The sequence below is a fragment of the Chiloscyllium plagiosum genome, chromosome 10 (assembly GCF_004010195.1).
Source record: "Chiloscyllium plagiosum isolate BGI_BamShark_2017 chromosome 10, ASM401019v2, whole genome shotgun sequence".
Classification (NCBI taxonomy): domain Eukaryota; kingdom Metazoa; phylum Chordata; class Chondrichthyes; order Orectolobiformes; family Hemiscylliidae; genus Chiloscyllium; species Chiloscyllium plagiosum.
In genome coordinates, this window is record NC_057719.1 from 71,518,054 (window position 1) to 71,543,768 (window position 25,715).

At 41.3% G+C, this 25,715-nt stretch overlaps 1 protein-coding gene across 2 annotated transcripts in view; it reads right to left on the reverse strand.

The window, feature by feature from the left end:
* prkd1 (protein kinase D1) overlaps positions 1-25,715 on the reverse strand; it is a 329,105-nt gene that overhangs the window by 104,149 nt on the left and 199,241 nt on the right. For both annotated transcript variants that reach the window (XM_043698044.1, XM_043698045.1), the window contains exon 3: positions 8,809-8,940. In XM_043698044.1, the coding sequence (XP_043553979.1) occupies positions 8,809-8,940 (132 nt within the window). The remainder of the gene's footprint in view (positions 1-8,808; positions 8,941-25,715) is intronic.

Below are 25,715 nucleotides of genomic sequence, written 5' to 3' on the forward strand. Positions count from 1 at the left end.
AAAGGTGAGGACCAGGGGAGTTCTGTCCTTGTTGCGGTTGGAAGGGTGGGGTTTGAGGACGGAGGGGTGGAATTCCCCCCACCCCCACCCATGCCATCCTGTAAATCTTAGGGCTGTGCAGTTGGATGATAGAAATGTGGAAAGTTTGTGATTTTAGGTAGTGGGTAACATTTTGGAAGCATTATTTGGCTTTCTCTTTAAACTGTAAAAGTTTTTTGCATATATACCATTGAGCTTAGATACTTGGACTGGGCATGTCTGAAGTATTAACTCTCTTCATCTTTCTTTACCAAGGAGGTAGATGCAGCCCAGACCATGGTGACAGAAGAGGAAATTCTGTCTCTTGAAGGGTTTAAAATTGATAAAAAGGAAATGTTGGATAGACTGTGGTACTCAAAGTTGAAATGGTTCCAGGACTGGTTGAGATGCATCCCAGGATATTGGAGAAAGTGAAAGTGGAAATTGAAGAAATACTGGCTCTTTCAGTCTTCAATCTTCCCGAGACTCAAGGTAGGTGCCAGAGGACTGGTGAATTTCAGATTTTAAATGCTTGTTCAAGAAATGCTTTAAGGTTAAGCCCAACAATGACAGACTAATCAGTTTAACATCATTGGTGGAGAAACTTCCAGAAACAATTACTTGGAATAAAATTGGCATATGTGGACTTCTAAAAGGCATTTAATTGTAGTGCTACACTACAGACGTGTGGGGAAAATTATAGTTCATGGAATAAAAGCGATAGCTACCAATGTGGATACTGAATTGGCTGAGGAAGCAGAGAGCCAATTAACCTTTTTGTCTAGAAGATATTGAAGATCCCTGGAGGACAGTATTGGGACCCTTGCTTTTGGTCATACATATAAATAAATCTCACAGAATCATTGTGAAGCAGGCCATTTTGTCCATCAAGCATACATTGATCTTCCCCTTCCCCCCGAACATCATCCCATCAGTCATCCCTTATAACCCTGCATTTCCCATGGCTAACCCATCTTGCTTGCACATCCTTGGACACCATGGACAATTTAGCATGGCCAATCCACCTAATCTGCACATCTTTGGATTGTGGGAGGAAACCAACACAGACACGGAGAGTATGCAGACTCCACACAGACACAGTCGCCCAAGGCTGGAATCAAACCCGGGTCCCTGGTGCTGTGAGATAGCAGTGCTAACCATTGAGCCACTGTGCTGCAACAAAATCTAGATCATGGAGTGGGGTCAATTGCAAAGTTTGTGGATGATACAAAAAACATTGGGAGCATTGTAAACTGAGGAGAACAATGTAGAACTTCAAAAAGACTTTGGCTAGTTGGAATGAGAGGATGGCCAGGTGGCAGATGAAGTTCAATACAGAGAGATGTGAGGTGATTTATTTTGGTGTGAAGAACATGGACACACAAATAAAATAGGGGGTACAATTCCAAAGGGGATGCTGCAAAGAGAGACTAGATAGATTGATGTTGTTTGCCTTACAACACAGAAAGCGGAGGAGGGACCTGATTGTGGTGTAGAAAGTGTAGAAAGGGTAGTTTGGGAGAAACTACCTTTCACCTTACTCACTACCTGAAAGGGTGATAGAGGAAGAAATCTTCAAGGCATTAAAAACTGTTCAGATGAGTACTTGAAATGCCAAGGCTATGGGCCAAATGCTGGGAAATGCAATTAGAATAAAGAGTTGCTTGATGATCAGCAATATACACCGTGAGCTAAAGGGCTGTTTTCTGCAATGTAAGAAGTGAATGCTATTTGTTTCAATCTCAGGAGTTACCAAGGGAGAGGGAGTGGCTGGACATCAACATCTTAGGGACCTCCTTGGTTTGGAGGAGGAATGGGAGGACAGCAGGGCAGGCAATAACTTGCTTAATGAAACCCACTTTGAGTTCAGCCAGGGTCACTCAGCTCCTGACCTCATTACAGCCTTAGTTCACACATGGGCAAGAAAGCTGAGTTCTGACGGGAAGTGACAGTGACATCAGGCTACATTTGACCGAATGTGGCAACAAGGAGCTGTAGCAAAACAGGACACAGGGGAAAATGCTCCACTGGTTACGGCCATTTTCACTGAAAAGGAAGGTGGTTGTTTGCTGGAGGTCAGCTCCAGGACATCTCTACAGGGGTTCCATAGGGTAGTGTCCTAGTGCCCAGCCATATTCAACTGCTTCTTCACTGATCTTCTCACGATCACAAAGTCAGAAATGGCGATGTTTGCTGATGATTCCATAATGTTCAATACCATTTGCAACTCCTCAGATACTGAAGTAGTCCATGTCCAAGATATGAACAATATCCAGGTTTGGACTGTCAAGTGGCCAGTAACATATAGATCACAACAAGTGTCAGACAATGACTATCTCCAACAAGAGAAAATCTAATGTCACCTCTTGATATTCAGTGGCATTACCATCACTGAATCCCTATTTTCAACACCCTGGAGACTTCATTGACCAGAAACCAAACTGAACTCAGCACATAAACACTGTGGCTGCAAAAGCAGGTCATTGGCTAGGCACCCTGCAGTGAATAATCTCCCCCAAAGCCTGTACATCATGTCCAAGGCGCAGGTCAGGAGTGTGATGCAGGTCTAACAAGAGTCAAGAAGCTTGAAGCGCCTCACTAGACTGGTACCACATCCACAGACTTATTCTTTCTGTCATTGATAATTAGTGGCAGTAGTGCAGTGGACAGCTGGAACTGACAACCGGAAGCGGCAGATTCAAACCACTATAAATGCTGGAGGAAACATCACAGAAGCGCTTCACAGGAGGCTCCCAAGCACTGAGAATGTCACCTATACAGGGGACGAAACGTCTGCAACACAAATTCCCAGCTCGGTGAACAGAACCACAACAACGAGCACCCAAGCTACAAATCTTCTCACAAACTTTGAGTAGTGTATACCGTTTACAAAACACGGTGCAGAAGTTCACCAAGGTTCCTTAGATAACATCTTCCAGATCCATAACCACTAACACCTAGAATGACAAGAACAGCAGATACATGGGGACATGCCAATTGCAAGTTCAGTTCATGCCACTTACCAGCCTGACTTGGAAATATATTGCCATTCCTTCAGGATTACTGGGTCAAAATCCTGGAAGTCTTCCCCCAAACAATATTGTGGATCTACATTTACTAAAAGGATTGCAATGGTTGAAGCAGCAACTCACCACCAATGTCTCAAAAGTAACTAGAAGTAGGGAGTAAAAGGTGGATCAGTAAGTGATACACATATCCCATGAAAAAATGAAATAAAGGCTGAGTAATTCCAACTGTTACAAAGAACAGGAAGGTAACAGGAACACCTTTACCACTGTATATATGGGGCATTCTTCCTCTTCTGGACCTCTTGAACAATGACCTCCACTGCTGTACCAGAGAACAAATGCATGGTCTCCCTCTGTTCCTGAACCATCCTGTTACATTACAGTCATGCCTCAACATTAGTGGAAATGATGTTGAAGCTGACATAAAAGGACACTAAAACTGTACACAGTACTCCAGGTGTAGCCTCACCAGCACCCTGAACAGGAAGGTCATTCTACAGTACTGACTGGTGTTTTGGTGTCCTTACTTGAGAAAGGATGTACTGGCACTGGAGGGGATGCAGAGGAGGTTCACTAGATTGATTCCAGAATTGAGGGGTTTGGCTTATGAGGAGAAACTGAGTAGACTGGGATGAAACACATTGGAATTCAGTCACTGATTGCCAACCAGGAAAGCACTCATTTATCCCCAAGTTTTGCTTCCTGTTAGCTAACCAATCCTTGATCCATGCTAATAAATTGCCTGCAATACCTTGCATCTTTATCTTATTCAGCAGCCTTTTACGTGGCACCTTGCTAAATCCAAAGGGTTGGGGAATTCTCTGCCCAGTGAAGCAGTTGAAGTTGCCTTATCAAATGTTTTTACGGCGAAGCTAGATTTTTGAACAGTAAAAGAATTAAGGGTTATGGTGAACAGATGGGTAAATGGAGCTGAATCCACAAGAAAATCCGCCATGATCTTATAGAATGGTGGAGCAGGCTTGAGGGGCCTGACTTTCTATTCCTGCTCCTATTTTGTATAGCCTTATGTTCTTATACTTAAATCATGACAATCATTTAGCTCCAAATTTGCACGCCAAACATACATTTTCAAACTGGTTTGTCTTATTAGCATATCCTCTGTTTCATGTTAGTTTTTACCCTTTTACCAAAATAAGCCCCTCAGTGTTTTGCCAAATAATGACTATCAAAACAGTGGTTCCTGCTTTCTTAAAATAAATTCAATCAGTATTTAGAAGGAACAATACAGTCAACACTTGCAAATAAATCCAGCCTACTTAATCATTCGGAGGAAGCAATACTTCAGCCCTTTTATAAAAAATGTAATTCTTTAATAGTTTACATGAGTGAAATTGAAAACTTGACATAACCACAGCAAACTATTTTAACGTTTCAAGGGAATGTTGTGAGTTTGTTCAAAAATAAACTTGTCAAATCTTGACCTATTGCAGAATGCAGGCAACATTGTAAAAAGTTATTAGTTCTTCTTAAGAATACCATTTCTGATTCAGGGATTATCGAAACATCCACATGGGTAGATCAGTTGTCCTACTGGAAATAAGGCATTAAGGTCTTACACGTTTGTGAAATATTTTAGTTGGAAGCATGAGACTTTCTCTATGTGCGCTATCACAGAGTGCTACCAGGCAACTATTTTAAGTTTTTCCAGTTCTTCGATCTATGAAGAATTATTCAGATTCAGAACTCACACCTTCATAACTGAAAGTGTCCAGGTCTGGATGATGATAAGTGCTTGCTGGTTAAGTCAGAAGATATTTTAAGAACTTTTACTGTACCTGGTTCAAAGTGCTGTTTGAAATATAATCAAACAGTACCTGATCTGACCCAAACATCAACTGTGAGTTCTCTTCACAGATGCTGCCAGACCTGCTGAGCTTTTCCAGTAATTTCTGTTTTTGTTCCTGATTTACAGTATCCGCAGTGCTTTCGGATTTTAAAATCTGATCTAGCATAGTCTAGGGTGCGTTATGATTCCAGGCTAAACTAGCAACTTTGTTGTGATCCCAGATGAGCCACCAAGTTGGGTTATGATCCCAACAAGACCACCAACTGTATATTACAGCCTGCATAGGGGCCAATAACTTTTATTTTTAAAGTAGACAAAAGATAAGATCTGGCGGACTTGCTATGAGAATATAAATTCACAAACAATGGCACTTTACAGTACAATTTAGAACAACATACAATCTACAATACATCTACAATTAATTTCCAATACCCAGAATGAACTTGTGGTAAATATGGATAATACACTACAGTTGAACACACGCAGTTGCACATCAAATAGCAGATGCATTCAGGCCAGATTCTAAGAGTTTTTCCTCAAACGTTTACGATCCAGTTCCTCATCAAATCTCAACAAACTTCACAAGTTTGCAATTTTTCAATTCCGCTGATCTGAGTTTAAGACTCTCTCTCAGTAGCTGCTCCATCATGGACTGCCTCAATAGCTCATGGACTGTTTTAGTCGATTACTCTCTGAACCAGGTCTATGTCCCCCTCGACTCCTGTACTTATTCACGAGCATAACTGCCGTTGTTGCTGATAGCTAACTTCACTAAGCTGCTTTCCCTATACTCGAGTGTTTCTCGGTTGCTTAAGCAGACATTACTCCTGAGTTTTTCCAAACACCTACCCCCCCTATTCTCAGCTCTCTGGGCTGATTAGTGGCATCCAGTTTCTGTGAGGCACCATAATTTTCAGGACATTTTCAAAGCCCTGACTGAAACACCTAGTTATCAATTAACTCCTGGAACTTGGCCTGAATTCTAACAAGACAAAGATATCCAAATGCTCTAAAATCTTCTCACTGGGTCTCCTGCACAGAATATATAGAGATCAGTTGCCTTCCCTGCAATACAGGCAAAAATCAGCACTTCTGACATGAATTCGACTGTCTCTTCTTCACCCAACGATGATCATCAATCATTGTCTGTCTCCCATAAACTCTTGTTCAGTGAGCCTGAATTACTCTGCATAATCTTGTGAGGATCTTCCACTCTGTCCCTCCCTCTTGCTCGGCAGAATTTAATAGTGCCACCTAGCAACGTTTAGAACAGAGTGTACTTAATACTGAGCACATAGTTAGTGAGTTTCGTCACATGTACAAACATACAAAACAGGAGCAAAGGTAAACAATTCTGCCCCTCAAGCCTGTTTCACCAATCAATATGATCATGGCCGATCTGTTTACTATTTGAATCCGCCGTTCACTCCCCTGCCTAACAAGAATCTATACAGGTACATATTACTATCAACTATTACGCTTACCTTATTAGTTCTGAACACCCTCAACCATTTTCTGGCTGCTTCCTTCTCAGTGTAGCTCCCACTCATCAGGGAAATTATGGCTCTGGGCTTTTCTCAGTCACTCTCTCTTCTCTTCAAGCCCCAAGTTATTTTCCCCTCCATCCCCAGCATCAGTAACCCCTTCCTCCCATCCCCCATCCAGCCTCTACATCCCATTGTCCCTCTGAAACAGTATCCAATGGGAGAAATAAGCAGCATATCAACAATACTATGCCAGAATGGGACAAACTCGATGACCTAGTTTATTCCGGTGTATTTTAAAATGTTAAAAGGTGAGACTGCTGAATAATCTGAACAGATTGTCGTGTTTGAAGTGGACCACTGTTTTCTCTCTCTCTCTTGCAAAAAACAGCCTTTCAACATAAACACTTCATAAACTATCTGAACACAGCATTTGAAACTGTTCTCTACTTTGAAAAAAATGGAAAAGCAATCAGATATGAGAGTGAAGTGAAGCATTGCATCTGTTAGAGCTAATTAGTTGTTAGCCCAGGGAATTGTACATCATGTACATGCTCAAACAGGATATAAGTTCCAACAATAGTCACAACTTGACAAAAATATGAAGTCTAATTCCATGCTTTTAGGAAAGGCTATGACTTTTGAGTAAAGTTTAACAAAGCCATTAGAAATTTACAAATGCAATTTTCAATGAATAAACGTAATCATTGAACAGCAAAATATGTAACTGCTGATTGTGTTATTCTGTTAAATATCTATTTTCTCCAGGTTACAACAATTGAGGAAAAATGTTGCACAGAAAGTTTCCAAAGTTTTTGAAAAACTGATTGAATCAACTGATTCACTAATGACATGCAATGATAAAATATCGATATCAGTTTTGCCTATTATATTCATATTTCATATGAATTTATACGCAGAGTAGACTTAGGCTATTCAGCCCTTTGAGCTGCCTTTACTATTTGAGAAGCACTTTTGTCTGTTGACATACTGATCCACCATTAGTAAAATATGACATAGCAAGTAAGGACAATGTATATAAGAATCCCAAAACGTTAGCATGCAGACATTGCAGGTAATTAAAACAAACAGAATGTTATCTTCTATTAAGATGGAGTTTAAGAGAGCAACTATTAATGCAATGTTGTGTCTCCACCTTCGAGTACTGTTTGGAGATACAAACAAGTAGGTGTATGATTTGCGAGAAGCAAACATGCACAGCTTTGGAGCTGAACCTTTCTCTGGATTTGGGAAAACCCAGCCTGTGCACGTTTGTTTCACATAAACTATACATCTACCAGCCTCTTCATACCAGGTTTGAGTGAGCAGTGCTGTCTGTGAACTGTAGGAGAGAGCTGGGCTGGCTCAATTCTCAAATAAATGATCAAAATTCCAACAGCTTAAAGAACAATGGCACCTCACTATTCACGTTCCTCGCCATGTTACCAGGTCAGCTGATGCCCTCTCAGATCCTCCCCTGCTTGAAATGAACCATCCATGCCTCCTTAGATTACCTGTGCCATCTTTATGTCCCCTATTTAACCCCTATAGCCACTCACCCAAACTCCATGCAATATCAATGGAAAAGACAGTCTTTGTGGAAAAATGAAACCTTAACAACTAATAAAGGCTTCAACATAATTGGTATTGAAAGAAAAATATATTATCATCGAAAAGGACCATGAAATACAGAGCTTCTTTACTTAACTATATCCCTAAAATTCACAATTTTAAAAAAAGACTTCAAGTGAAGAACTGATTCCCATTGTAATCAATGGTAAAATGGAGGCAAGTTCTGTAGGGGCTTCCTTGACAGATGAAAAACCATTAAGATAGTAATAAACAACAAAGTAAAATAAATTTAAAAATATAAAATAAAAATATAATATGTTACGATACTGTTAAGATTGACCAGGCTTCAAATAGTGCCAGAGGTTGTTTGACTCCCAGGATTACCTGCACTCACTGACTTCCATACTAAATGGAGTACAGGTCCTTAATTCCATTTCAGGAGGGAAGAAAGGACCCAGGGGCAGAGCTAGCAGTGAAGAGAGGGCCAGACCTGGACCATAAAGGTAAGAATAGAAGGCAGGAGATGAGGCCAGGGCAACACATCACCAAGAGACCAAGGCCAAGGGAAACTGAGTCTGTGATAAGTTGAGACCAAGCAGCAAGTTTGGGACAAAACAAGGCCAAATGGAGCAAGCTGGGAGATCAGGCTGTAAAATATGCCCACAGCAAGACAAGGCCAAGCTAAGCAAACAGGACACAAGGCTGAGGGGGAGACAAGACCACTTACCCATAATCAAAACAAAAGAGAGAGAATCTCTGGGATATAGACAGTGCAGTGTTAGACATTGATTTGTGATGGCGATGGAACATAGACAGCAAGTTGTTGAATAAATGCATGATACTGACTCCACATTACTTCTGTTTTGTCTGGCATTGAATATCTTAAAGTTGAACTTACCTTCACATTTGAGTCCCTGCCGCACTAATCCCCACAGCATCTCTCCACAGTGATCACAGAATGCAGGAGCTCTGTACGAATGGACAAACAAGGCGTGTGGTCGAATCTGGAAATCTTCAAATGTGGCAGCAGCTGCACATTACAAATGGAGGAAGAATTTAGGAATCACAAACAGTGAATTGCTTTTTTATACAATACCCATTAACTCGTGAATGGAGTTTGTTTTACAAAGATTCCATAACTGTTTCCTACATCTACTCTAGAAGGGCATGATTTCAAGAAGTGTAAAAGAAATGCAGGCATTTTTTCTAAATTAACCAACAAGCTTTTAATAAATTGGATGCTATGAAATAATCAGTTGTTCTAATGCGACTTGTTGCTATGGGAATTGATGGAATTTAATGTTAATTCTGAAAGCTATTGTTCAAAAGTGTGAGTAACAATGTCACTGGACTAGCTACCCTGAAGACCAAGAAACAGCCCTGAGCTCATTGGTGTTCATATCCAGATTCTGGATTAGTGGTGCTGGAAGAGCACAGCAGTTCAGGCAGCATCCGAGGAGCAGTAAAATCGACGTTTCGGGCAAAAGCCCTTCATCAGGAATAAAGGCAGAGAGCCTGAAGCGTGGAGAGATAAGTGAGAGGAGGATGGGGGTGGGGAGAAAGTAGCATAGAGTACAATAGGTGAGTGGGGGAGGGGATGAAGAGGCGTTCTTCCTCCAGGTGTCTGGTGGTGAGGGAGCGGCGGTGGAGGAGGCCCAGCACCTCCATATCCTCGGCAGAGTGTGAGGGGGAGTTGAAATGTTGGGCCACGGGGCGGTTTGGTTGATTGGTGCGGGTGTCTCAGAAATGTTTCCTAATGCGCTCTGCTAGGAGGCGCCCAGTCTCCCCGGTGTAGATGAGACCGCATCGGGAGCAACGGATACAATAGATGATATTAGTGGATGTGCAGGTAAAACTTTGATGGATGTGGAAGGCTCCTTTAGGGCCTTGGATAGAGGTGAGGGAGGAGGTGTGGGCACAGGTTTTACAGTTCCTGCGGTGGCAGGGGAAAGTGCCAGAGGGTGGATTGTGGGGGGGGGGGGGGGCGTGGACCTGACCAGGTAGTCACGGAGGGAACGGTCTTTGCGGAAGGCGGAAAGAGGTGGGGAGGGAAATATATCCCTGGTGGTAGGGTCTTTTTGGAAGTGGCAGAAATGTCGGTGGATGATTTGGTTTATGCGAAGGTTGGTAGGGTGGAAGGTGAGCACCAAGGGCGTTCTGTCTTTGTTACGGTTGGAGGTGTTCATATCCAACCAAGTAACAGAATCACCGTAGTGTGGAAGGAGGCCCTCAGCCCATTCAGTCTGCACTGATCCTCTGAAAAGCATCCCACCTAGAACTAGCTCCCCCGTCCCCCAACCATATCCCTGTAACCCCATGTCTACCATGGCTAACCCAACTGTCTACACATCCCTGGACACCACAGGGCAATTTTTAGCATGGCAAATCCATCTAACCTGCACATCTTAAGACTGGGAGGAAACTGAAGCAGCCAATGGAAACTCATGGAGACATGTGGACAACATGCAAACTCCACTCAGACAGACAGACACCCGAGACTGGAATCATACCTGCTGTGAGGCAACAATACTAACCACTGAGCCACCATGCCGACCCTGGGGGTCATCTGGTGAAATTTCAATTTGCTTAATAAATCTGGAATACAAAACTGCTGGCAATAATGCTAACCATGAATACATTATAACAAAAACCTCCATTGGTCACTTTTCTCCTTTAAGGAAGGAAATGTAACATCCTTATCTAGTCCAGTCTACTTGTGACTCCAAGCTCAGATCAATATAGTTGGCACTTAACTTCCCTCTGTGATGACCTAGTAAACTGCTCAGTTCAATGGCAACTGGAGATGAGCAATGTTAGACTTGCCCACAACAGTTACATAGAACATAGAACATAGAAGAATACAGCGCAGTACAGGCCCTTTGGCCCTCGATGTTGCGCCGATCCAAGCCCACCTAACCTATACTAACCCACTATCCTCCATATACCTATCCAATGCCCGCTTAAATGCCCATAAAGAGGGAGAGTCCACCACTGCTACTGGCAGGGCATTCCATGAACTTACGACTCACTGAGTGAAGAACCTACCCCTAACTTCAGTCCTATATCTACCCCACTTAATTTAAAGCTATGCCCCCTTGTAATACCCGACTCCATACACGGGAAAAGGTTCACACTGTCAACCCTATCTAACCCCCTAATCATCTTGTACACCTCAATCAAGTCACCCCTAAACCTTCTTTTCTCTAATGAAAACAGCCCCAAGTGTCTCAGTCTATCCTCATACGATCTTCCTTCCATACCAGGCAACATCCTGGTAAACCTCCTCTGCACCCGTTCCAGTGCCTCCACATCCTTCCTATAGTATGGCAACCAAAACTGCACACAATATTCCAGATGCGGCCGCACCAGAGTCTTATACAACTGCATCATGACCTCAGGACTCCGGAACTCAATTCCTCTACCAATAAAAGCCAGTACGCCATATGCCTTCCTCACCGCACTATTTACCTGGGTGGCAACTTTCAGAGATCTGTGTACATGGACACCAAGATCCCTCTGCTCATCCACACTACCAAGTATCCGACCATTAGCCCAGTACCCCATCTAAAGGCATCGAGAGCATTGATACATACCACATGCTCCTTCTCCAAGGACACCCTGCTTTATCCTCAATCATAGAATAGCCTTTATCCTCAATCATAGAATAGAATCCCAACAGTGTGGCATGAGAGAATTGACCCATCAAACCCCACCAACCATCCAAAGAGCATCCCACCTGGAGCACTCCATCCTTGTACCACTGCATTTCCCATGGCTGATCCACCTATTCTGCACAATCCTGGACACTGTGGACAATTTCGCACAAATGACCCACCTAACCCACAAATATTTGAACTGTGCAAGGAAACCAGAGCACCTGGAGGGGAACTCCTCTGACTTTCGTATCATCCGCAAACTTGCTTACCCAACCTTCTAACCCCTCTTCCAGGTCATTTATAAAAATGACAAACAGCAATGGTCCCAAAACAGATCCTTGCGGAACACCGCTAGTGACGGCACTCCATGAAGAAACTTTGCCATCAACTACTACCCTCTGTCTTCTTCCATCTAGCCAATTCCTAATCCAAACCTCCAACTCACCCTCAATGCCATATCTCCGTATTTTCTGCAGTAGCCTACCATGGGGAACCTTATCAGACGCCTTACTAAAATCCATATATACCACATCTACCGCTTTCCCCTCATCAACCTCCTTCGTCACGTTTTCAAAGAATTCAATAAGGTTTGTGAGGCATGACTTGCCCTTCACAAAACCATGCTGACTATCTTTGATCACATTATTCCTATCCAGATGTGCATAAATCCTATCCCTTACAATTCTCTCTAAGACTTTGCCCACAACGGAAGTGAGACTCACCGGCCTATAGTTACTAGGGCTATCCCTACTCCCCTTTTTGAACAAGGGAACCACATTTGCTATCCTCCAGTCTTCTGGGACTACTCCTGTAGACAAAGAGGACATAAATATCAAGGCCAATGGCTCTGCAATCTCCTCCCTTGCTTCCCAGAGAATCCTAGGATAAATGCCATCAGGCCCAGGGGACTTATCTATTTTCACCTTTTCCAGGATTTCCAACACCTCTTCTCTACATACCTCAAAGCCATCCATTCTACTTATTTGTGCCTCAGTATTCTCATCGACAACAATGCCCTGTTCCTGAGTGAATACTGAAGAAAAGTATTCATTCAGTGTCTCCCCAATCTCTTCCGCCTCCACACGCAACTTCCCCCTACTATCCTTGACTGGACCTATTCCTACCCTAGTCATTCTTTTATTCCTAACATACCTATAGAAAGCCTTAGGGTTTTCCCTAATCCTATCTACTAAGGACCTTTCATGTCCCCTCCTTGCTGCTTTTAGCTCTCTCTTCAGGTCCTTCCTGGCTACCCTATAACTCTCAATCGCCCCAATTGAACCTTCACGTCTCATCTTGAGGTAGGCCGCCCTCTTCCATTTAACAAGGGATTCCAATTCCTTATTAAACCACGGGTCCTTCGCACGACCCTTTCCTCCCTGCCTGCTCGGTACGTAATTATCAAGGACACTCAGTAGTTGCCCCTTGAACAAGTTCCACATATCATTTACACTCTTGCCTTGGAGTCTACTTTTCTAAGCCACACATCCTAAGTCATGCCTCACAGCATCATAATTTCCCTGCCCCCATCTATAACTCTTGCCCTCTCCATTGATCCCTCTCCATCACTAGAGTAAAGGTCACCGAATTGTGGTCACTGTCCCCAAAGTGCTCACCTACCTCTAATTCTTACACCTGGCCTGGTTCGTTACCCAGAACCAAATCCAGTATGGCCTCACCTCTTGTTGGCCTGTCTACATATTGTGTCAGGAAACTCTCCTGCACACATTGAACAAACACTGACCCATCTAACGAACTTGAGCTATAGCTTTCCCAATCAATATCAGGAAAGTTAAAGTCCCCCATAACAACCACCCTATTACTGTCACTCATCTCCTGAATCAGCTTCCCTATCCTTTCTTCAATGATTCTAGGACTATTAGGAGGCCTGTAAAAGACTCCTAACAGGGTGACCTCACCTTTCCTATTCCTAACCTCAGCCCAAACTACCTCAGATGGCAAGTCCTCATCCATCGTCCTTTCCACCGCTGTAATACTATCTTTGACAAGCAATGCCACACCTCCCCCTCTTTTACCCTCACCTCTGACCCTACTAAAACATTTAAATCCTGGAACCTGCAACAGCCAATCCTGTCCCTGTTCTAGCCATGTCTCCGTAATAGCCACAACATCGAAGTCCCAGGTACCAACCCATCTCTATAAGATCATAAAATGTAGGAGCCAGAAGTTGGCCATTTGATCCATCAATCCTGCTTGGTATGGCTGATCTGATAATCTTCAAATTACTTTCCTACCTTTTCCCTAGAACTTCTGCTTCCCTTACTGATTAACAATCTGCCTATCTCAGCCTTGAAATACTTAATGACTGAGCCTCTACGGTTTTCTGTGGTGAAGAACTCTACAAACACTCAGAAGAAATTCCTCCTCACTTCTGTCCTAACTGGGCAACCCCTTACTCTGAGGTTATGCCTTCTAATCCTATACTCGCCCACAAGGGGAAACAACCTTACTGTGTCGATCCTATTAACACCCCTAAAGATATTGTATGATTCAATGAGGTTCTCCCTCTTTCTTCTGAACTCCAAGGAGTATAGAGTTGATCTACTAAACCTCTCCTTAGCAGAGGATCCCTCCACATTTAGGATCAGCCTTCTGAACCTTCTCAGCACTACTTTCAATGATAGTGTATCTTTTCTTTGATAGAGGGACCAAAACTGTTCACAGGACTTCAACCATGTTCAAACTGGTATCTTACATAGTTTTAGCAAAACATTCCTATTTTAGAACTCTATTCCCTTTGAAATCCCTTTGAAATCAAGTCAACATTTCAGTTGTCTTCCCTATTACCTACTGAATTTGTATGCTTTTTTTGTGATTTATGCAAGGGACTTCCAAATCTCTTTGTGCTGTAGCTTTGTGCTATCTTTCTGCATTTAACTAATATTCAGCTCCAATACTCTTTCTGCCAAAGTACATAACTTTACATTATTTTTCCCACATTATATTCAAGCTGCCAAGATTTTGCTCAGTTGCTTAAGCTGTCTGAATCCCTCTGCAGACTCTTGGAGTCTTCCTCAGTACTTGCCTTTCCGCATATTTTTACGCCATCTGCAAACTTGTTTATAGTACATTCGCTTTTGTCATCTACGTCATTAATATTTATTGTAAATAATTGTAGCCCCAGTACTGATCCCTGTGGCACTCCACTGGTTACATGTTGCCATTGTGAAACTGCCTCCCTTATCACAGTCTAACAGTTAGCCAATCTTCCATCCATGCTAATGTACTACTTACTACACTATGGTTGACCATTTGCAATTTGCCTACAAGCACAACAGGTCCACAGCATCATCCTGACCCTACATTCATCCCTGGAACAGCTGGATCACAAGGATATGTACATCAGGCTCCTACTTATTAACGAAAAGTGTGGTGCTGGAAAGCACAGCAGGTCAGGCAGCATCCGAGGAGTAGGAGAGTCGATGCTTTGAGCAGAAGCTCTTCAATGCTGATGAAGAGCTCATGCTCGAAATGTCAACTCTCCTGCTCCTCAAATGCTGCCTGACCTGCTGTGCTTTTCCAGCACCACACGCCCGACTCGGATTGCCAGCATATGCAGCCCTCACTTTCTCCTACTTATTGATGGCAGTTCTGCCTTCAACACCATAATTCCAAACAGATTCATCTCTAAACTCTCATATCGATGTCTCAACATGTCCACAATGATTATTACCATTTTTTATAGATGCACCATAGAAAGCATTCCAACTGGATGCATCACAGATTGTTCTTCCGAAGACTGCAAAAAAATACAGACAGTTGTGAACATAGCCCAGTCCATCACTCAAATCAGCCTTCCATCCATTGACTCCATCTCTACTTCCTGCTGCCTTGGGAAAACAACCAACATAATCAAGAGGCCCCTCTCACCATGGTTATACTCTCTTCCATCCTCTCCTCTCAGGCAGAAGATATAAAAGTTTGTCTAGATAATGAATCAATTCAAGACTGCTTCTTCCCTGCTGTTATTAAACTTTTGAATGGATCTCTCAAATTTTAAATTTAATATTGATCTTGCTGCCTGTGCACCTTCTCTGTAGCCATAACATTGTACTCTATGCTCAGTTCCATTACCCTATTGCACTTTGTATCACATGATCTGCCTATACTGTGAGCAAAACAAGACATTTCACTGTAACTAGGTACATATGACAATAATAAATCAAATCAAATCTTATTAAAGAGGCTAATGTGTGTAACTTATTAAATGTCTTCTGGAAACTCAAAAACATTAAATCCATTCTTTACCCTTTATCCAGCTTTTTTACACTTTCTCAAATAATTCTAATTAATTTTTCTTTCATGAAGCCATACTCATTCTGTTTGCCTATATGATGTACTTCTCAATGTTCTGCAATTACATCCTTTGTAATAGATGCAACCATTTTCCCAATAACAGATGTTAAGCTAACTAGCCCCTAGTTACCTGTTTTCTTTGCTTCCTGTCCTTCTCAGGTAAAGAAGCTATATTGACAATTTTCTAATCCTCAAAAAATTTCCAATCTCATCAAATATAAATAATTGAAAGGAAAAGACTGCAAATTTGAGAGCTGGAAAAATGTAGTGTACAGCAGGAATGCTCCTGTGAGCTCAGTCGAAAAAAGGAAATTATATTGAAGAATAATAATATTTATGCGGCTCTTCTGTTATATTGAGTTTCGGAATGCCTGATGTGTGTAGTGCTGTCACCCTCAGGGAAATGTTCAGAGATAACACCAAAACTAAAATGAGTGATTCTTCCTCACTGAATGACAACTTTTAAGCCTATTTGATTGGCACATGTTTCTTTCATGGACACAAAATTAGTCAAAACATGAATTAACGGATTGAATGTGGTGACATGATAAAAGAAGAGTGTTTTTTTGTCAGAATCAAGATGGCATACATTTTGGAGGAGAATGTGGAGATGCTAGTGTTCCTATGTGCCTACTACCCTGAGTGGGGATGTTGCAGCTTTACAAGACACTGCAGAGAAGAAGCCTTGGCAAGTTGCTGCAGTGCGTATTGTAGATGGTGCACAGTGTAACCACAATATGCCTGTGTTGAAGGAAATGAATGTTTAAGTAGATGTGGGCTGCTTCGTCCTGCATGTTGAGCTTTCGATTGTTATTGAATTTGCACTCATCCTTTACAGTATTCCATCACAGTTGTGTTGTGCCCTATTAAATTGGTGATGAAAAGTCTTTGGGGATCAGGAGATAAGCCAGACATCACAGAAAATCTTACCATTAATGTCTTCACCAGCCATAGTATTTATATGGCAAAATCAATTACATTTCTGGTCACCGTTGAGCCCTCAACTGTTAACGATGAGGGACTTGTTGGTGGTCATGGCATTAAGTGTTAATAGAACCCTTAAAATGTATTCTTTACTTATAACTAATAACATAAATTTGAAGGTTTAGATAAATAAGAGTATCTAGTATCCAGAGCCTTGGTAAGGCCACACCTTGAGTATAGTGTGCGGGTTTGGTCTCCTAGTCTGAGGAAGAACATTCTTGTTATTGAGGGAATCCAATGAGAGTTCACCAGACTGATTCCCAGGATGGCAGGAATGACATATGAGGAAAGACGGATTGACTGGGATTGTACTCACTGGAATTTAGAAGAATGAGCGGGGTTCTCATAGAAACATATAAAATTCTGATGGGACTGGACAGGCTAGATGCAGGAAGAATATTTACGATGTTGGAGAAGTCCAGAAGTAGGGGTCACAGTCTAAGAATAAGGGGTAAGCCATTAAGGACTGAGATGAGGAAGGATTTCTTCACTCAGTTGTGAACCTGTGGAATTCTCTCTCACTGGAAGGTGTTAGGGCCAGTTCATTAGATATATTCAAGAGAGAGCTGGACATGGACCTTGCGGCTAAAGGGATGAAGAGGTATGAGGAGAAAGTGGGAATGGGATTCTGAGATTGGACGATCAGCCATGATCATATTAAATGGTGGTATAGACTCAAAGGGCCGAATGGCCAATCTTGCACCGATTTTCGATGTTTCAATGTTTGGAAAGGGGACTGAATATGTCTGGACTCCATGATTTCTCTATTCCCAATTCCTGCTTCTAAACTTGCTTCATCTAAAGCTGACTCCAGGTTCTGGCTTTTTTTGCTTCTGCACAAAACCTGCTCAGGCTTCTCTTTCATTGTGATCTGGTGAGAAAAAAAACAAGAATCCCTGACACTTTACAATGACATAAAAGATCCACTTGTGAACAGGTATTAAGATCTGGCATATGCTTATCTGTATTCATTCTGCTTTTTTGCACCTCTTGGTAGGAACCAAAGCATATGATGATAATGAAAAGTCACACTGCAGCACGATACAAAGAGAAGTAAAAACACGTTCTCAAACAATGTACTACAGCTCAGCTGAACCAACGTATTCTTTCACCTTGTTGATCCCCAAAAAGGGGGACACTTCCCAGTAAATTATTTCAGCCATCAGAAACGAATGGCAAAGATACAGACATAGCAAAATGCTGTCATTTATTTGCCAAAGGTCTTTTGATAACACTTCATTAATAAAAGAAGCAACCAAAATAGTGATCTTGCAGGCAGTAAGGTAGATTTAATTTAATATAATTTAGTAGGTGCAGAAACTTGATTGATTGTTAATATTACAGCAGCATGAAATTACTGGGGGAAGTGCGCTGGTGTGTGGGCTGCATTCTACTCACCTATTGCAGGATGAACGGCATTTCATTCTTTAGGACACATTCCCTTAGGTAATAGTTCTTCCTGACACAATGAATTATAAAATGCTTTATTTTGCAAAAGGAAAGGGGGCGTTTAATGTGGACCAATTTATTTGAATTATGGCTTGCAGACATTTGAACAATAAAGCTAAGAAAGAGATAAGAGACGTATGAATAGGAGAACAAATACTTCTGGCATAGGGCTCTACTTTATAACATTAAAAGGCTATGGCAATTTTCATACATTGCTTTGTTCTTGACTGGTTATCCAAAAATAATAGCACAAAATTCTAGGGCAAGGTTTTAATCCTGTTGTGTTGCTAATGTGGAGCATAATGATCCAAGCCAGTAGTGTTCAGAAGTTCAAGAACACTCATTAATGCTGGAAAGCACATGTTGCAAAACAACATGCTTGATTGAATTGTGTTAGGATTGTGCAGATTGTTAATATGGTCTTCATAAGCCACACAGCAACATGGTGGAACTTTCATTCTATGTTTTGCTAATCTCATTAGCACCGTGCATTTGATTTTCCATTAATTAGTTCTGAGATATTGCGTCACTGGAGAATCTGGTATTCACTGCCTATCTCTTGTCGTCTTGAGAAAATGGTAGTGGACTGGATGGAATCATTGCATTTCATGGTGATTTGATTAAATGAAGTGATTTGTTAGACCATTTTGCAGGCAGTTAATCGTCAACCACATTGCTGTGGGACTTACAGACTTGACTGGGTAAGGAAGGCAATGTCATATGAGGTAATAGTTCTGAAAAGGTTAACACAGGAGACCTCATTAGCCTCCAGCCTACCTAATGATGTGATAAAGTAGAGTGTCTTTGTATTTCATGGGATAAAGACTTATATCCACAGGTCTCTTCCTAGTCTTGGTAACGTTTATTGTACCAACTAGTAACTGGGTGCCAACATGTAATAAGCCGTATCTTGTTTAAGATGAGTGCCTCATCTCATTGAGACCCAGTTGACGGCAGTAAACTACCCAACCACAGCGACCAGTGGTTGGCAACTCCCAGCCAAATGCAAAACAATGACCAATGAGCAATGGAATGTAGCTGTACAGAGTCAATTCCAGCAAACCCAGCAGAAATTTCTGTTTAGAGCTTTAAAGACTTTATGGCTTTAAGGTCTAGTCATACAGTCTGTCGTCATCAGCTGAGCAATGAGACAACTTTTACAGAAAAGAATCGAAGATCAACAAGTAAGAAACAGCACTTATTGATAAAATCTTACAATTCAGACTTGGTAAGAAGCACTGAAGAATGTCTGATTTAGAAGCTAGTTACACCTTGCAGTTACAGATTCTACTTGGAAGCAAACATTTGGAGGAGCAGTCTTGATTAGTGGTTCAGCTAGGAAACAAGGAGGCATCAGAGCTCCATGACTAAAGTTAAAATTTGCTGCTTGTCAAAGAAAAATTTAAATTAATGGGGCAAAACAGGCTGAGGAATTTAGGAGTTGAGAAAAAATGAATGTTTGAAAATCCAGGACCTAGAAGTAATTTAAACTGAGATTGCAGCACTGGTAACGTCCTCAAACCAGCATTAAGGCAACACGAGGCGATTTAAAATGGAGGAAAATAGTAAAAAGCAGGCAATCATAATCTAAACCACAGTTCAGGGAAGAAAGTATTAAAGCTGCAGGTACCAGGCTTTATTGGGAATATCATGGAAACAGTCGAACATTATTTATTAGGCTTTAAAAGGCAGGAAATAGCAATTCACATTTTGTCCCTAGACAGTTTGAAACCTCCATTTGTCTGCAATAAATGGGGAAAACTCCAGTTTAGCTGAATAAGATAGGAACGCCCACCCTGTTGCAAAAAACACAGGAAAATCCCCAGTAAACAGTAGTAAGATACAACATTGCTATATTACAGTATTTAAGGCTTTAAATTCAGGAAGGAGAAAGTGAGGACTGCAAATGCTGGAGATCAGAGCTGAAAATGTGTTGCTGGAAAAGCGCAGCAGGTCCGGAAGCATCCAAGGAGCAGGAGAATCGACGTTTCGGGCATGAGCCCTTCTTCAGGAATGAGAATTCTCCTGCTCCTTGGATGCTGCCTGACCTGCTGCACTTTTCCAGCAACACATTTTCAGCTTTAAATTCAGGAAAATAATCTCTTCACTAATGTAAGCAAAATGAAAGAGCTGGTCATTGACTTCAGGAAGCGGAGTGGAGGGCACACCCTTGTCTACATCAATAGTGCTGAGATGGAGATGGTCGAGAGTATCAAGTTCCTGGGAGTGATGATCACCAACAATCTGTCCTGGTCCACCCATTTCCACTGTATCTCAGTACATGTGACAACAATAAATCAATCAAGCAATCAAAACAAACTAGCATTGCTATACTGTACTGTTTCAAAGGTTTGAAAGGAAATAAAGCAGTATTAAGATACTGCAGATTTTAAAAACTTTGAAGAAAGAAGAGGAAATAATCACATTAAGAACAACATGCAGGAGAAATAACACAGATTTAATAGAACACAGCATTGGATATCATCAAGAAACAGTTCTTAAAATAGAGAATTGCTTATAAGCTACACTTTACATGACATGTTAATCTACTAAATGCACAATTGTATTGAATAGGTCTACAGCTGGTGACATTATAGCTCAAAAAACATAAATGATGGCAGAGATATACAGATTAGTGAAAAACAGTGATTATGGAGTTCTTAAGTCTAAGCCTATAAGAATTTGAACTTGTTGTTAGAATTTTTAATGAGTCTTTATCAGAAATACTAGTTCAAAGAAGACTTCATGTTGGAGAGATCTATTCAAATTGTGCTGAAAGAATAACAGACAAATCCTGAGGGGAAAAGGTCAATCTCACTTTTGGAGAGCAAGAGTCCATTTATTTTATAAGGTATATAAGTCCTAAGAACGCATTTGATAAGCCATCACAAAGCATAGGCCTGATACCAGACGCTAGGTGTCAGAGTCTGTGCTGTGGAAGAAGGAAGCCTTAAAGACCCAATGAGTGCATGCTAGTTTTCTGTTAAAGATGTCATATGTGCAAAACTATAGGTCACTTACAGAAGAGTTTTAAACACTTAAAAAGTAGCAAAGCATTCAAATGGCTACTCATACAAAGATGCTAATGAAATAGAGCCACCAGACATTAGAAAAGGTAGAAATGCATTCCTTGTGGAATGCATCGTCTTGAGTTTGACAGAATCTATTGTGCTCAATGGACATCTCATTAATTTTAAGTGATTGTCATTGTTTTATCAGATTATTTATGATAAGAACAAAAGTGACAGTGTACAGAGATGAAACTGCATGATCCATGCATGCTATAGCAACAGTACAAGAAATTAGGTATCAGAGAATACAGCATATATACAGAATTCATAGTCAAGAGAGCTCACTCTAAACATGCACATATGTCTTGAGCAAGCAGAAGGACTTCAAATACTTACTTACAACAGACAGTGAAAGGGCAACAGAGACCAGTTTATATACCACAATAATCTAAAAATAAGCCAGTCAGAGAACAACTGGTTCTGGAATAAAGCTGTTCAACAACAAGCCAAGGAACAATCAACAAAAAATGTCATTGGTCTTCCTACATTCATGGCAGAAAAAAAAAGAAGAATCTACTGAGATTCCCTATGTTGGCATAACACAATTGTTTTGTATGGTCAACAGAATGGAAATCCACACTACACAGCACTGGCAGAACAGCTCTCCATCTCTATCATCACTGAAGGTAGTTCAAATGATGGAAACCAGCATAGTTTATGAAAAGGTACAGCCTAAAAGCAAAGGAATGAGCAGCAAACTGACTTATACTCATTGTTGAAACTTTATTTAAAATTGCTCAGGTGTCAACACAGTCTGGTGAACATGCTGCAGTTAGAGATTCCAATTTGATGTCAGATCATGAAACAATGCCTGTTTGAGAGGAATTAATCAACTTCTCATCTCTCAAAAAAAAATCATCTGCACCACTGACAGAGACAAGTCAGCATCAATCCTCGAGCAGCATGACTGAGGATGTGAACATATTGGTTTCACCAGTTAGGCAGATGCAGGCCGAAGGAAGGCATGCCACCTAACCCAGAGGTATCAGGAGATTGAGAATAAAGATTTGCATGCACAGATTGATGATGGATTTCATATGTCTCTATGGCAATTGACACTGAGGTGGATTAATCAACAACAGGTTCAGGGCATGATCAAGGAGGAACTACCTGGAGCAAATACAGAGATTTCTGGAGACACTCAACAGGTTTAGCAGCATCTGTGGTGACAGCAAAACAGAGTTAACATTTCAGATCCGATATGACTCTTCTGTTTCTTCATTTCTGAAGATGGCCATTCTAGATTTAACAGTAACTCTGCTTTCCTCTCTCCACAGATGCTGCAAGACCTGTTCGGTTTCCAGCATTTTCCAGGTTTCTTGCAGAACAATATTTTGCTTTTAAGAAACTACATGGCAAAGAGGTTCAGGATACTGACAAGAAGAAGAAAGGGTCATGTGGGGTAGTGGCAGTGTCACTACCACTAGTCCTGAAGGCCCGGTTCAAGTCCCATCTGCTGTATATGTCTGCTATTACATGGCTGAACAGGTTGACTAAAAACATCTACTGCCAAGAAGATTCTACCTGGCTCATTAATCCTAGAATCAGCAAAAGGTAAAATACCCGTCTAAATGGCAAAACTGTCTGTCATGAAGGGCATTCATGAGATTAAATGTCCCCAGATGATGTTATGGGGAAACTACCTGATTCAGCAGGGAACCGTTCCACTGTGAAAGAAATTCAGGAGATTAAGTATCCTCCAGATAAGGTAATAGACCAACGACTCTGTTTAGAAGGAACAATGTCCTCAGTAAAGGATAAAAGATCATCCAGTGAACAGAGACTTTATAGATAACGGAGGATGAAGAACAGAACCAAGATCAAGTTCTCAAGCCAAAGATCCTGCCAATCTTACAAGCTGAAAGAGACAGTGTTCTGGAAAATTTGTAAAACCTCCAAATTGCCTAAACCTGTGAAATCACAGACTTTGGGGGAGATGAGGTAGTGGTAAATACAATTATAAACATGAATGCATAAATGTTAACAATGGGGAAAAAAAGCTTTGGAGAAAGGCTGTATTTTGTATAAGGATTCTGAAAGAGTTAATGTTGAAGATTGTGTTAAGTTCCAACCAACCTGATTAGATCATATAGGCTTGGATGGAACATCTTAGCACCTGAAGCAGACTTAAATCCACATGTTTCCTCAGTCTTATTAACAACAATTATCTTACTAATGTAAGTTGTACAATTGTTATCACGCAATAAATTACATTTTGTTTAACATAACAGCCTCTTCTCATTCTGACTCATTTGGTGGCACTGAACTACCTCAAATACAAAGTTTAGCAAAGTCAGTCATTGATCTTCCAAACCCACGTACGGTAGAAAAGTTTCCCTCTTTGTTATTTCCATTACATCCAATTTAATGTTCACTTGTGAAAATACAACTAAATCTTGTTCGAAATTTGTGAAATAATTAAGATCTTAATCATTATGACAGTTCATAAAGCAAACAATTAACTTTCACAAGCCTGGGGAAAATGAGTGTGATCTTTATATGATTAAGATCAAAGTTCTGCTACAATAGGAAGTGTGAGAAATACTAACTGCTTCTTTCAGTAACAAGGAGTTATACTTGTATAGCAACTTTTATGACCTCAGAATGTCAGATACTGCCTTGTAGCCACTCTTCAAATGTAGTTAATTTTCTAATGTAGGAAACACAGCAGCCAATAGGTACATTGCAAGGTCCCCCCTCCCCCCTCAGTGATTAGCCAGCTAGAAAAGTACTTTTAGACATGACAGGCTTAAGGCACCAGATCTCCAATTTTAGATTTCCTATGAGGCAAAAAGACACGATTATAAAGAAGCAAAAAAAAACCCAGCCTTTATATTGGGCCTTTCACATTAGTAGAGTGTTCCAAAGCACTTTGCCATCAATATTTTAGAATTCTAATGACTGTTGTGGATAAAGTTAAAAATCACACAACACCAGGATATAGACCAACAGGTTAATTTCGAAGCACTAGCTTTCAGAGCACTGTCTCTTCATCAGGTGGTTGATGAAAGAGCAGCACTCTGAAAGCTAGTGCTTTGAAATTAACCTGTTGGACTATAACTTGGTGTTGTTTGATTTTTAACTTTGTACAGCCCAGTCCAACACGGTCTTCTCCACATCATTGTAGATAAACTAGTTTGTCTACAGAAAGACCCACCAAGTGCATAGATATAAATAAAATAACTTCAGTTTCCAGTGCTGTTAGTTGAAGGATAATTATTGGACAGTATTCTAAGAGAGTGTCCTGCTTCTCTTTGAATAATGCTATGAATGATTTAATATCTGCCAGACCAGGCAAACAACGCCTTAAGTTAACATTTCCTCAAAAAGACAATGGTGGGAACGTTGACCTGACTGCCCTGGTGGCAATTGCAATGGATTGGGTGGAACTTGGATAAATTGTAAGATCAGGTTGGTTGGAGACGGGGTGATGAAACCAGAACTGTACCCAGTTTCATCAGCTATGCAATGACTCAGTTAGGGTGAAATCGATCCCATAATTCTGATTCAGCAGTCCATTTTGAACTCAAAGTCAGGAAACCTGAGCCAAGGTTGGCATTTCAGCTGAAGTTGCTACAAATAGAACAATACAAGCCAAATATATAGAGCAATGTAGTATCACCGTCACTACAGTTGGCACAAACAGGATTTCTTTTGTGGCCTACTGAAATGGCAGTCAAAAGCACATAACATGAGGAACAGAGTGACTGACCTCGATTTCTCCAGAATTAGTGCAGAGTAGGAAATCTCTCAAAACTGAAGAGCCGATCAGAGGACTTTCACCATGAAGGCAGGTTTGAGGTAAAAATAAGTGAAGTATAGCCAGCTCTTAGCTTTAAGGGAGAAACCCTTCAATACAGCATTTTTTTTATTTCAAAAATATACTTTATTCATAAATACTTTGATCTATACAACTGGACATGCCATACATATGTAAACATTCCATTTCTTTGCGTATCGAAAACAGAGTAATCATTCCTATTTACAGGTTGGTGCGATTACATTGAGCTGAGGCTCAGCAGAGCCCAAATGACTGCGTGGGCCCCCTGTTCTTCCTTAGGCAGGCAGATGTTACACGGTGGTCTTTCCCCACCGCGCCTTGGCGGCAGCTGCCCCAAGCTTCAGCGCGTCCCTCGACCTTGGAATGTGCCAGTCTGCAACACTCAGTCGGGGTAAACTCCTTCAGCTGGATGATCAGCAGGTTTCAGACCACCCAGAGAGCATCCTTCACCGAGCTGATGATCCTCCAAGGGCAGTTGATGTTCGTCTCGGTGTGCGTCCCGGGGAACAGACCGTAGAGCACGGAGTCCCGCGTCACGGCGCTGCTC